At 39.7% G+C, this 14,007-nt stretch overlaps 1 protein-coding gene across 2 annotated transcripts in view; it reads right to left on the bottom strand.

Annotated features, from left to right (window-relative positions):
• CLINT1 (clathrin interactor 1) overlaps nt 1-10,958 on the bottom strand; it is a 65,787-nt gene extending 54,829 nt beyond the window's left edge. For both annotated transcript variants that reach the window (XM_082836281.1, XM_082836282.1), the window contains exon 1: nt 10,755-10,958. In XM_082836281.1, the coding sequence (XP_082692407.1) occupies nt 10,755-10,795 (41 nt within the window). In that variant the 5' untranslated portion in view covers nt 10,796-10,958. The remainder of the gene's footprint in view (nt 1-10,754) is intronic.
• Between the last annotated feature and the right edge of the window lie 3,049 nt (nt 10,959-14,007).

Genomic DNA, 14,007 nt, shown 5'->3' with positions numbered 1-14,007 from the left:
TTGAATTATAGGGATCCCAGAAGAAGAAGAGAAAAAGAAACGGACTGAGAAAATATTTGAAGAGATTATAGTTGAAAACTTCCCTAGTATGGGAAAGGAAATAGTCAATAAAGTCCAGGAAGCGCAGAGAGTCCCATACAGCATAAATCCAAGGAGAAGCACGCCAAGGCACATATTAATCAAACTATCAAACTAAAAAATTAAATACTAAGAAAAAATATTAAAAGCAGCAAGGGAAAAGCAACAAATAACATACAAGGGAATCCCCATAAGGTTAACAGCTGATCTTTCAGCAGAAACTCTGCAAGCCAGAAGGGAATGGCAGGACATATTTAAAGGGATGAAAGTAGAAAACTACAACCAAGATTACTCTACCCAGCAAGGATCTCATTCAGATTTGATGGAGAAATTAAAACTTTTAAGACAAGCAAAAGCTAAGAGAATTCAGCACCACCAAACCAGCATTACAACAAATGTCAAAGGAACTTCTCTAGGCAAGAAACACAAGAGAAGGAAAAGACCTACGATAACAAACCCAAAACAATTAAGAAAATGGTAATAAGAACACACATATCAATAACTACCTTAAATGTAAATGGATTAAATGCTCCAACCAAAAGACACAGACTGGCTGAATGGATACAAAAACAAGACCCATATATATGCCATCTACAAGAGACCCACTTCAGACCTAGGGATACATACAGACTGAAAGTGAGGGGATGCAAAAAGATATTCCATGCAAATGGAAATCAAAAGAAAGCTGCAGTAGCAATTCTCATATCAGACAAAACAGACTTTAAAATAAAGACTATTACAAGAGACAAAGAAGGACACTACATAATGATCAAGGGATCGATCCAAGAAGAAGATATAACAACTGTAAATATTTATGCACCCAACATAGGAGCACCTCAATACATAAGGCAAATGCTAACAGCCATAGAAGGGGAAATCAACAGTAACACAATTATAGTAGGGGACTTTAACACCCCACTTTCACCAATGGACAGATCATCCAAAATGAAAATAAATAAGGAAACACAAGCTTTAAATGATACATTAAACAAGACAGACTTATTTGATGTGTATAGGACATTCCATCCAAAAACAAGAGAATACACTTTCTTCTCAAGTGCTCGTGGAACATTCTCAAGGATAGACCATATCCTGGGTCACAAATCAAGCCTTGGTAAACTTCAGAAAACTACAATAGTATCAATTATCTTTTCTGACCACAATGCTATGAGATTAAATATCAATTACAGGAAAATATCTTTAAAAAATACAAATATATGGAGGCTAAAGACTACACTACTTAATAACCAAGAGATCACTGAGGAAATCAAAAAATACCTAGAAATAAATGATAACGAGAACACAACGACCCAAAATCTATAGGATGCAGCAAATGCAGTACTAAGAGGGAAGTTTATATCAATACATCCTTCCTCAAGAAACAAGAAACATCTCAAATAACCTTACCCCTAAAGCAATTAGAGAAAGAAAAAGTAAAAAAACCCAAAGTTAGCAGAAGGAAAGAAATCATAAAGATCAGATCAGAAATAAAAATGAAAAAGAAATGAAAGAAGCAATAGCAAAGATCAACAAAACTAAAAGCCGGTTCTTTGAGAAGATAAACAAAATTGATAAACCATTAGCCAGAGTCATCAAGAAAAACAGGAAAAAGACTCAAGTCAATAGAATTAGAAATGTAAAAGGAGAAGTAACAACTGACACTGCAGAAATACAAAGGATCATGAGAGATTACTACAAGCAACTATGCCAATAAAATGGACAACCTGGAAGAAATGGACAAATTCTTACAAAAGCACAACCTTCCAAGACTGAACCAGGAAGAAATAGAAAATATAAACAGACCAATCACAAGCACTGAAACTGAGACTCTGATTAAAAATCTTGCAACTAACAAAAGCCCAGGACCAGATGGCTTCACAGGCAAATTATATCAAACATTCAGAGAAGAGCTAACATGTATCCCTCTCAAACTCTTCCAAAATATAACAGAGGGAGGAACACTCCCAAACTCATTCTATGAGGTCACCATCATCCTGATACCAAAACCAGACAAAGATGTCACAGAGAAAGAAAACTACAGGCCAATATCACTGATGAACATAGATGCAAAAAACCTCAATAAAATACTGAGAAAGAGAATCCAGCAGCACATTAAAAGGATCATACACCATGATCAAGTGGGGTTTATCCCAGGAATGCAAGGATTCTTCAATATACGCAAATCAATGTGATACACCATATTAACAAATTGAAGGAGAAAAACCATATGATCATCTCAATAGCTGCAGAAAAAGCTTGTAACAAAATTCAACACCCATTTATGATAAAAACCCTCCAGAAAGTAGGCATAGAGGGAACTTTCCTCAACATATTAAAGGCCATATAAGACAAACTCACGGCAACATCATTCTCAATGGTGAAAAACTGAAACCATTTCCACTAAGATCAGGAACAAGACAAGGTTATCCACTCTCACCACTATTATACAACATAGTTTTGGAAGTTTTAGGCACAGCAATCAGAGAAGAAAAGGAAATAAAAGGAATCCCAAGCAGAAAAGAAAAAGTAAGTCTGTCACTGTTTGCAGATGACATGATACTATACATAGAGAATCCTAAAGATGCTACGAGAAAACTACTGGAGCTAATCAGTGAATTTGGGAAAGTAGCAGGATACAAAATTAATGCACAGAAATCTCTTGCATTCCTGTACTCTAATGATGAAAAATCTGAAAGAGATATCAAGGAAACACTCCCATTTACCACTGCAACAAAAAGAATAAGATACCTAGGAATAAACTGACCTAGGGAGACAAAAGACCTGTATGCAGAAAACTATAAGACACTGATGAAAGAAATTAAAGATGATACAAACAGATGGAGAGATATACCATGTTCTTGGATTGAAAGAATCAACATTGTGAAAATGACTGTACTACCCAAAGCAATCTACAGATTCAATGCAATCCCTATCAAACTACCACTGGTATTTTTCACAGAACTAGAACAAAAAATTTCATAATTTGTATGGAAACACAAAAGACTCCGAATAGTCAAAGCAATCTTGAGAAAGAAAAACGGAGCTGGAGGAATCAGACTCCTTGACTTCAGACTATACTACAAAGCTACAGTAATCAAGACAGTATGGTACTGGCACATAAACAGAAATATGGATCAATGGAACAGGACAGAAAGCCCAGAGATAAACTCATACACATATAGTCACCTTATTTTTGATAAAGGAGGCAAGAACATATAATGCAGAAAAAGCGTCTTCAGTAAGTGGTGCTGGGAAAACTGGACAGCTACATGTAAAAGAATGAAATAAGAACACTCCCTAGTACCATACACAATAGTAAACTCAAAATGGATTAAAGACTAAATGTAAGGCCAGACACTATCAAACTCTTAGAGGAAAACATAGGCAGAACACTCTACGACATAAATCACAGCAAGATCCTTTCGGACCCACCTCCTAGAGAAATGGAAATAAAACCAAAAATAAACAAATGGAACCTAATGAAACTTAAAAACTTTTGCACAGCAAAGGAAACCATAAACAAGACCAAAAGACAACTCTCAGAATGGGAGAAAATATTTGGAAATGAAGCAACTGACAAAGGATTAATCTCCAAAATTTACAAGCAGCTCATGCAGTTCAATGTCAAAAAAACAACCAACCCAATCCAAAAATGGGCAGAAGAGCCAAACAGACATTTCTCCAAAGCAGATGTGCAGATTGCCAACAAACATATGAAAGAATGCTCAATATCGCTAATCGTTAGAGCAATGCAAATCCAAACTACAATGAGGTATCACCTCACACCAGTCAGAATGGCCATCATCAAAAAATCTAGAAACAATAAATGCTGGAGAAGGTGTGGAGAGAAGGGAACCATCCTGCACTGTTGGTGGGAATGTAAATTGATACAGCCACTATGGAGAACAGTATGGAGGTTCCTCAAAAAACTAAAAATAGAACTACCATAGGACGCAGCAATCCCACTACTGGGCATATACCCTGAGAAAACCATAATTCAAAAAGAGTCATGTACCACAATGTTCATTGCAGCTCTGTTTACAACAGCCAGGACATGGAAGTAACCTAAGTGTCCATCGACAGATGAATGGATAAAGAAGATATGGCACATATATACAATGGAATATTACTCAGCCATAAAAAGAAACAAAATTGAGTTTTTTGTAGTGAGGTGGATGGACCTAATGTCTGTCATACAGAGTGAAGTCAGTCAGAAAGAGAAAAACAAATACCGTATGCTAACACATATATATGGAATCTAAGAAAAAAAAGGTAATGAAGAACCCAGAGGCAGGACAGGAATAAAGACTCAGACGTTGAGGATGGACTTGAGGACACGGGGAGAGGGAAGGGTAAGCTGGGACAAAGTGAGAGAGTGGCATGGACTTACAAATACTACCAAATGTAAAACAGATAGCTAGTGGGAAGCAGCTGCATAGCACAGGGAGATCAGCTGGGCACTTTGTGACCACCTAGAGGGGTGGTATAGGGAGGGTGGGAAGGAGACGCAAGAGGGAGGAGATATGGGGATATATGTATAGGTGATTCACTTTGTTATAAAGCAGAAACTAACACACCATTGTAAAGCAATTATACTCCAATAAAGATGTTAAAAAAAAAATTAGTAGAGGGCTTCCCTGGTGGCGCAGTGGTAGAGAGTCCTCCTGCCGATGCAGGGGACACGGGTTCGTGCCCAGTCTGGGAGGATCCCACATGCTGCGGAGTGGCTGGGCCTGTGAGCCATGGCCGCTGAGCCTGCGCATCCGGAGCCTGTGCTCTGCAATGGGAGAGGCCACAACAGTGAGAGGCCCGCGTACCGCAAAAAAAAAAAAAAAAAAAAATTAGTAGAAAAGAAGGAAAAGAATAAAGAACACTGTCACCAGTCAAAAAAAAAAAAGAAGAATCCACCTGCCAATGCGGGCCACACGGGTTCAAGCCCTGGTCCGAGACGATTCCACATGCTGCAGAACAACTAAGCCCCAGTGCCACAACTCCTGAGCCTGTGCTCTAGAGCCCACAAGCCACAACTACTGAGCCTGTGTGCCACAATTACTGAAGCTCGCGCGTCTAGAGCCCGTGTCTGTAATATGAGAATCCACTGCAATGAGAAGCCCGCGCGCAGCAAAAAAGCCTCAATTCAGCCAAAAATAAATAAATAAATATATTTTTAAAAATATATATATATGCACACATTCACATAATTAGACTAAACAATGAAAGCTCATATGCAGTGACACGTTAGAAAAAAAAAGAATAAACAGTTAAATACATTGTCCCAGAATGTTAAGTAATGTCAGCTGAGACTAAAGAGAGCTAAATCTTTATACATAAGACCCATTACAAGTACTAAAAATGTACTTTGAATCTATGAAGTAGTCTTGCTGCCCCCCAAATTGGAACTTGAATTTATCAAGTGAGTAGATAAAATTACCAAATTGCAGGAAATACAGAGGTTAGAAAAACACTTAAACAACCCTATGGGATCCAATTAGCAAAAACCAAACTGAGGAAAGTACAAAAAACTCAGTTTCTTTAACACGTAAACCTTAAGAGGGAAAAAAAGAAGACAGAGATTGAGCCTACACATTAAAAGAATCAAGAGATATACCCACCAACTCAGAAACATCAAAGAGGAATCATGAGGCAAATGAGAAACAAATGCTGACTGGGCATTTGATATTAAGTAATCATCCTTTTTAAAAGGTGTGATAATGGTATTATGGTTATGATAAAAAAAGTTGACTCTTTACTTTTTGTAGATTGATATACTTATAGATGAAATGATACAGTGTGAGGAATTTGCTTCAAAATAATACGGAGTGGGGGTGGGAGGCAGAGGCACAGATACAGCAAGACTAGTCAGACTGTTGAAGTTAGGTCTGTGTACACAGAGGTTCATTACAACAGTCCCTCCAGTTTTGGATATATTTGAAATCTTCCATAATAAAAGCCAAAAAGTAAATTCCAACCAGACAGATCTAAATATTAAACAATAAAATTTCTTCAAAACTAAAAAAAGTTATTTAAGCTGCCTATACTCTTCCTTTTTTTCTTAAAGGAAATATTAAATAAACATTGGAAATAAGAAAATAATACAAGAGCATAGAAAAAGGTTCAACTGTGGAGTCATACTGTAAAACCTAGGAGTGAGTACTATTAAGTGGTACTTAAAATTAAAAAGGCCAAATACTTTGAGTGGATGCATAGTAAACAAATGAAAAACTACTTGAAAACAGGAAGGGCACAGGAAAATGTAAGAGGCAGCTAAGAGCTTTTTAAAAGCACCTTGGCAATGGTACTAAACAGACTAATTTGAACTACAGAAAATCACTCCTAAGAAATGCTGGCAAAGATAAAATCATCTTTCTTTGCAATTAAATTCTTAATATCTACTTGTGTCCAGTTACTAGAAGAGAGGAAGGAAGGATAATGAATTTACTGTTTCAGCAATAACAACTGGTTTAAAGAAAAGTTGATAGGGGGAAACTAGAAAGCTGAAAATCACCTTTGTTTTCAAGTTCTAAGAAGCAAACTGAACAGAGATTTACTGGTAAGATACGGAAATAGGGGGAACACATCCGAGGACTGAAGTGGAAAACCAATGATAAGTTCAAGTGCAGTGGCAAATTTCTTGAAGGCAGGTATTGTATTTTTCAAGTTCAGAAAATACAGTACTATTCCAAGAAATAATAAATGTATTATCTGTTGAAATAACTGAATGAAATATTTTCTGTAAAAGCAAAGGGTTCTCCCTCTGGAGTCAGCTAGACTAGATCAGTAGTTTCCACAATTCTATTACATTATGTGACCATTTAGAAACTAAAATCATGCAAATAACACCAAAAAAATCAACTTATGGGGAGAAAAAATGCAAGCTATGCTTAAGAGAATAACTTAAAATGAAGTATCTATAGCAGTTGCCTTAGGACCTTGGCCAGCCCTGTTTGAATCACTATCATAAAAAAAACAGGGGCCACTGATGAAATAGATTTACTGTTAATACTACTCCCTGCATGAAAGAGGAGGATTGGCTGGGCTTGAACAGTAAGTAGCAGTTTGATTGACCACTACCAGGTTACCTTCACTGCATTTCCAAAATTTGAAGAAAAAAGACAACAGAACTGTAGCAATTTATACGACAAATTTATACGATAAACAGGATAACAATTACAATATACAAAATTGTATATTGTATACAATATACTATATATATAGTATATGTGTATATATATACAATATACAATAAATGTATATATATACAATATACAATAAACAATATACAAAAACAGGATAACAAAATATAAAAGTGTTCAATTTTATTACAGCCTCAAATAAAGGGAGGCAGGTCAAAGGATGACAATGGTCAAGCTTTTCCCAGTTGGTGGGAGTGGTGCCACTTATCCTCTCCTGCCACAGCTCTCTTTAATGCAACTCGAGTACAAGTGGGAGGAAACTGGCACTCCAAGCTCTGGCTGGCCTATGGTTTTATCTGCTTTTCCTCAGTTCCACAATGTTCTGCAAAACAGAGCCATTTAATACCACCAGCAGGTGCAACAACTGTGGAAAATACCTCCCCAACCTTCCATAAAATCTCAAAAGCCAGTATTTGAAATATATCATTATACTTAAGAACTGCCACCATGCTGGATCTAACAGTAGCTCCAGAGGACACATTTTGAAAGACCACATTTTTCTTTCTGAAGTAAACCTTAATGGGTAGGGATATATGCTAAATGAAAGTCCTAATTTTCCAGAGTCATGGGTTGCACTTATTTACTGCATAAAGCATTTAAATATAACATTTATTGATTGCCACATTTAAACAAAATTCCTTTTTCAGCTGAAACTGTCTCTGGAGGATAATGACTTCCTAAAATTTATCTACTCTTATGAAATATCTGCTGTTTCTTTGCCCCCTGATAGAAATTCATGCCTCCAATATGCCAGTTGGCATATTGGCATATTGTTGGCAAAAGTCTTACTCTAGCCCAATCCCATCAATTTAAAGATAAGGAATCCAAGGTCTAGAGAGTCATATGAGTCTGCCTCAGATCAGACATACGGCTAATTTAAAAGGCAGTATCAGAATCTGAACCCAGGTCTCCTAAACCTCTAGCCAGTGCTCTATCATATAAAGCCTCATTTCTATTCAACAAAGCTCTCAGAGCAGTCCTTAGTCACTTCATTGTTTCCTCATTTGCAAGTTTCCTCATCACCTTATCCCCTTGATAATCAGAACAGCGGTTCTATGGATCTGCTTCACCTTCATTATGGCAATTTAAGGTGAAGAGTCTAAATGCACACAGTACCACAGGTACTGGTTCTGTAAAATGCTTTCATTTGGGGGGAACAATTTCTTCTCTCCTGCCAGTGAAAGATGAAAATTAAATTCTGAGTATTCATCAGTAAAATAACCTCATGTTGTAATCCTAATATCATGTGTCAGACACCCACGAAATCTTTAAAAAGTCCTTGGTGGCAACGTTCTTACATGTTCTTGAATAACTTGGTTCAAGTCTCCATTCTAAATTGGGTAGTAAAAAGGAAGAGAGAAGTTATTTTTCAGCAGCAGCTCTTCCATTAGATTGACTTGCTAACTATTTATGTGACAAATTTAACCTGAAGCACTTGAAAATTAGTAACAAAGGTGTTAAAAACAATATGAAATGAACAATTAAAGCAGAAATATTGCCTTGATTTGTCTCCTGAAAAATGTACAGTCTCTTCAAATTTTTGAGTACTACAGATTTAGTCCCCTAAGATAAGAACGTGTTTTTTTAGTGGTTTTTCTTCCACTGTCCTCTGGCTAAGAAATAAAGAGATAGTTTTGTAGAGGCTTTTGGATTTTTAAAGACTATTTAAGCTGGTATCCTAGACTTACACCAAATATTAAAAAACCAACGAACCTGGATCTGAAAAAATAAGCAACATGATTTTATTTTATCTTTGGAAAGCAAAGGTTATATAAATAGCAAAACAAACCTAAAATAAAGGACTGAGAACTTAACGGTCAAATAAATAGTTGATAAAGCAAAATCACCAAGTCACTTTCCAAACGTGGAGCTTCTCTCTTAATGAAGTTTAATCTTACTCTTGATGCAGAACATCTGCTATAGTTATCAAAAGCATACTGATCTAAACCTACTGTATTAAGGGCTTTATATGCAATCTAAGTCCTTAGCCCTTAATTCTCACAACAACACTATAAGTATCTATCATTATTTTCATACTGCACCTGAGAAAACTGGGGCACTTCAAGGTTAAGTAATCTGCCAAGGTTACAGAGCTTGAATCCAGCTCTGCAGGTTCACAAACCTGTGCTCCTTAGGCACTCTACTGCCTTCTTGGTAGCACAGAAAACTTGAAAATATGGTCAGACTCTAAATTCTATCTGACGTATTACCCAAGCCACTGTGAATTTTTTTCTTATTGAAGTATAGTTGATTTATAATATTAGCTTCGGATGTACAACAGCAATTAGATATTTTCATATATTATACTCTGTTGAAAGTTACTATAAAATATTGGCTATATTCCCTGTGCTGTACATTACATCCTTGGATCTAATTTATTTTATACCTAGTAGTTTGTATCTCTTAATGAATTATTTTTTCTGGGGTCAAGAAAGCCTCAAGAATTTGCCATCTACACTTCCTGATTTTAGGTTGGGTGAGTGGCACAAATGAAATGTTTTTGTCACCACACGTTGTATCATCACTAAAACCCGAGAGGAAGGGGAAAATTCTTAAACTTTATTTCCTGCTGGCCTAGCAGACCTTACTTAACCACTGTTATATCTATCTGATACACTCAATTAAGTGTAAGATACTAAAGTTACGACTTAAATCTTAAAGAAAATCAACTATATATTAGTCATTTTACCTGTCAGGGAAGTTAAAAGTAGATCAACAGGATATAAACCTGGGTTGTTTCCTTCTTTAGGGGAAATTTCTTGTTAATTCAATGACTTCTTAATTAAACCAAATGGAACAAGTGGCCCTCCAAAAATGAAGTGTAGTGGAAAAGGAAACAGAGGAAAAGAATCACAGTAAGCTATGTGGTGATCTACTCTCACTGATGTTAGAAAAGCGAAGGATGAGTCTCCTCTTGAGTAACTTCACTCTGACCGCAGTGGCCACTTGTTACACCTACCACCCACTCCAACACTTCAGGTTCATTAGGAATTAAAAGAAACCCAGCAAGGTAAAGGACACCTCCCGACCAGGCCTAAGGTCTCTGCACCACACTCTGAGGTGCACAGAGAGCCAGTGAAGTGAGTCCTCCACCCACAAGCTTTCGCTGCTGCCCAGGAGTCAAAGCCCAAAGCCTGGGGCCAAGACAGCTCTCCGGCCAGGGCACTGACCCATCTCTAGACAACCCCGCCCCCTCCCCGACCAAAGTGTCTGTGCCTAGAAGAGTGGGGGTAGGGGCAGGGTGAGGACGGCCTGCATAGGAGAGAAGGGGGCTAAAAGGATGTTTCGAACGAGGAAGGGTCCCTTCCCAGACTGGTGGTTCGGGACGCGGCCCGGGGCCGAGGAGACAGCCGGACGCCGCCATGATGGGGCCGGCCGAGACGGGGGGCGTGACGCGGGCGGCCCCGCGCGCAGACCCGGCTCCCCTTTCCCCCCGCCCCTCCCCCGCGTGGGCCTCGGCCACAACTGACCCCAGATACTCACGCTTTGTCCACCAGCTCCCGCACCTTCCACATGTTCAACATCGTGCCCCGAGCGGGCTGAGCCGCCACCTCCCTTTCCTGTTCCCCACGCACCCCAGAACCCTTCCGCGCCGGGACAGATCCAGGCCGGGGTCGCCGCCGCCTCAAACTCCCCCAGTCAGCGCCTTATCGTGCCACAGCCGCGGCGCCGCCAGTGACACGTCGAGACGCGGGGACAGAGGCTCTGCGTGGAGCGGAAGTGCCCGACTTTCCTCCCGCTGCGCGCGGGGCACGCTGGGACTTGTAGTTCTTTCAGCGCGCCAAGCGGGCCAGTTAAGCTGAGAGAGTTCCTGAGGTAAGATGAGTAGGGCTCCTCTTAAACTCTCGGGGTTCTCCGCACCCCTCCCCAGCCCCCGACCCACAGAACCGGAAACTTTAGGGGTGAGGTCGGCAGTCTGTGCCTTAACAAATCCTCCATGCTCACATTTCAGAACCACCGGTATAGAATCTCGTCACACAAACTTGTTTTTCCAATATAAAGCATTATTATGGTTTTGTGGGTTTTTTTTTTGTTTGTTTGTTTGTTTGTTTGTTTTTGGCGGTACGCGGGCCTCTCACTGCTGTGGCCTCTCCCGCCGCGAAGCACAGGCTCCGGACGTGCAGGCTCAGCGGCCGTGGCTCACGGGCCCAGCCGCTCCGCGGCACGCGGGATCCTCCCAGACCGGGGCACGAACCCGCGTCCCCCGCGTCGGCAGGCGGACCCTGAACCACTGCGCCACCAGGGAAGCCCTATTATGTTATTGATAATGATTACATATAAGGAAGTGTGATTGGTATATGTATTCCTCATTGACAGAAGCAACGCTGAATTTGGTTCCAAATGTCCAAATATACTTCCTTCCCAGGGCTTTAGTTTACATCCTTGTAAATTGAAGAGATTGTATTTTAAAACCTATCCCACTCTAATTCTGTGTTACGGGGCTCTTATATTTAGACAGCTATTTGATATCCTTGTTAAATACTGTATTATAAAGCTCGGAAATTCAGTTCATACTCCCTGGGAAACTGTATAAAAACAGCAGTACAACACTATGACAGGCCCAAGAACTTGGCAGGTGTATATTCTTAAAGCGTAAGTATACATCCACACTGCATTCATTGTTTTATTTAAATGGTTGTTGTCATTTTATTTTTAACTTACTCATTTTTGACAGTGTTCATGTTAAAGCTACAAGCAACCTTAAAGTTCATTTGGTCCAACTGCTTAAATTTTATAGTTTTTTTCATTCTACAAATTTTTACAGAGCATTTTCTATGTGCCAGGAGTGAGGAATACAGCTGGGAAGAAGACAGACAAGGCCTCAGCTCTCTTGGATCTTAAAGGTCCTCTGGAGGAAAACATAGTAATCAAGGGAACATTTACGATAATTGCAAATAGAAAGTGCTTGAAGAAAACAGAAGATAATGTTATGAAGAATGATGTTAGAGGAAAATAACATTAGGGAGTATTTAGGGCCTCTTTGAGGACTTTTTTTTTTTTTTTTTTTGGCATGAAGGATCTTAGTTCCCCAACCTGGGATTGAACCCGTGCCCTCTGCAGTGGAAGCCTGGAGTCATAACCACTGGACGGCCAGGGAATTTCCCTGATGACATTTTATTTAAGCTGAAACTTGAATGATAAAAAGGAGCTGGCAAAAAACAAACAAACAAACAAACAACTGCAAGAAAAGAATTCCTGGTGAAGGGAACAGATGATGACTCTGATTCACAAAGGAGACCTGAAATTGATTGCTGCTAGTCATGAAGCTAGGTAACAATGATCTCAAATCAAGAATCTAGAACATGTGACCCCTTAGTTAGTTCTTCAGGTCAAATCACCCCTTCATATTGCATCCACTTAATAACTGGAAGCAGCTCTGAAAAAGGGTTTCAGTAAGACTTCCGGGATTTCAACAAGACAAGCAAGTTGAAAGAATTGCCAGGCAGAAAAGTACAAAAAGCAGAAATCAGGACAAAGCTATCTGAGAGCTTTGTCAAGATAGGATTGCTCAGGCAGACAGAAGTAAAGTGAGTTGGAGAGTGGGTGGGGAGGGGCAGGTAAAGAGATAGGCAGAGAAATGGGGCTTTCGAATGAGAAGTTTGTGTTTCGTGTTGAAAGGACTGTCCAGCTCAAGATTCAAAGGGTGGAATGTGGCCTGGGGAGATAAGAAAGGGAAACTGCTTCCCATAAATAAGAGCTCAGCAAGTTAACTTTCAAACAAGCGGGTTCAGGGTACACCAGCAGAATGGGCCTGGCATAAAAATAACCACCTTCCCTGCCCTCGGCCTGTTTGCACATTCATAGTAATTCATAGTCAGCTTCACCAGAGTTACCCAGAGAGTACAATACTGTTATCTACTTTGCCTGAGCCAACAAGTTTGAAAGTGTCTAGATTTATTCCAGAGTCGTCACCTGTGGTGTTTTCACAGTTGACCAATGCCATCTAGAATATAACACAAAAAACCTGCCTGTCTACCTTTGATTTAAGAGAGCCCTTAATGGACTCAGAAGAGCCAGACAAGGAGAGTTTGTTAAAAAGTGCTCTGGTCTCTAAAGACTAATCATTTGCATTTTAACAAAGTGTTCCATTTTTACCCTTTATCTTGCAAGTTTGGGAGCAGTTTCCATAGTAACTTCTTTGTGGCAATTTAAATGTGTCCACAGAAAAATAAACAAGAAAAAGTCCCACCTACCCCTCTTCAGGAAAACATATTTTTCACTAAATGGGCTTTTAGTAAGGCCAAACCAACACAAGGTTTGAAAGCAAATGTGCTCAGCAGTGTTATTTATGTGACAGGAGCAATTGTAAACACTGCTTCTCTCCTATGACTGGCTCCTTGGTGTTTCCTCCAGAGGAGTTTGATTCCTAGTATAGGGCTGTGGCAGCCATGGGAAGGCTCCGGCCAGATCTGTCTTTAAGAGAACCAGTTGAGAGGAGTGTGGATGACCAGCAGCTCCGACAGCCACTTCTTGGGGATCAGCCACAGCATTTATGCCAAGGCTGTGCTGTCACTGGGCTGCTCCCAAGCAATGACTGAGCAAGGTGTTCTGGAGTGAGGCTGTTTCTGCCCAAAGCAGGACTCCTCTGCTGGGCCAGCATTGCCTTGGGCTCCCCACTGACCTGGCCCACATTTCCTCGGAGCTTTGCTGCAACTGGACAGATTCTCTTCCAACCCAATCTTCCTTCTCCTTTCTCTCTTGACAGAACTTCCTTGTAGTCTGAAACTCTTCCCAC

The sequence above is a fragment of the Leucopleurus acutus genome (assembly GCF_964270905.1).
Source record: "Leucopleurus acutus genome assembly, chromosome: 3".
In the NCBI taxonomy this organism is placed as follows: domain Eukaryota; kingdom Metazoa; phylum Chordata; class Mammalia; order Artiodactyla; family Delphinidae; genus Leucopleurus; species Leucopleurus acutus.
Note: the sequence above shows the minus strand (reverse complement) of the source record. Positions and strands in the feature narration are given on the sequence as shown.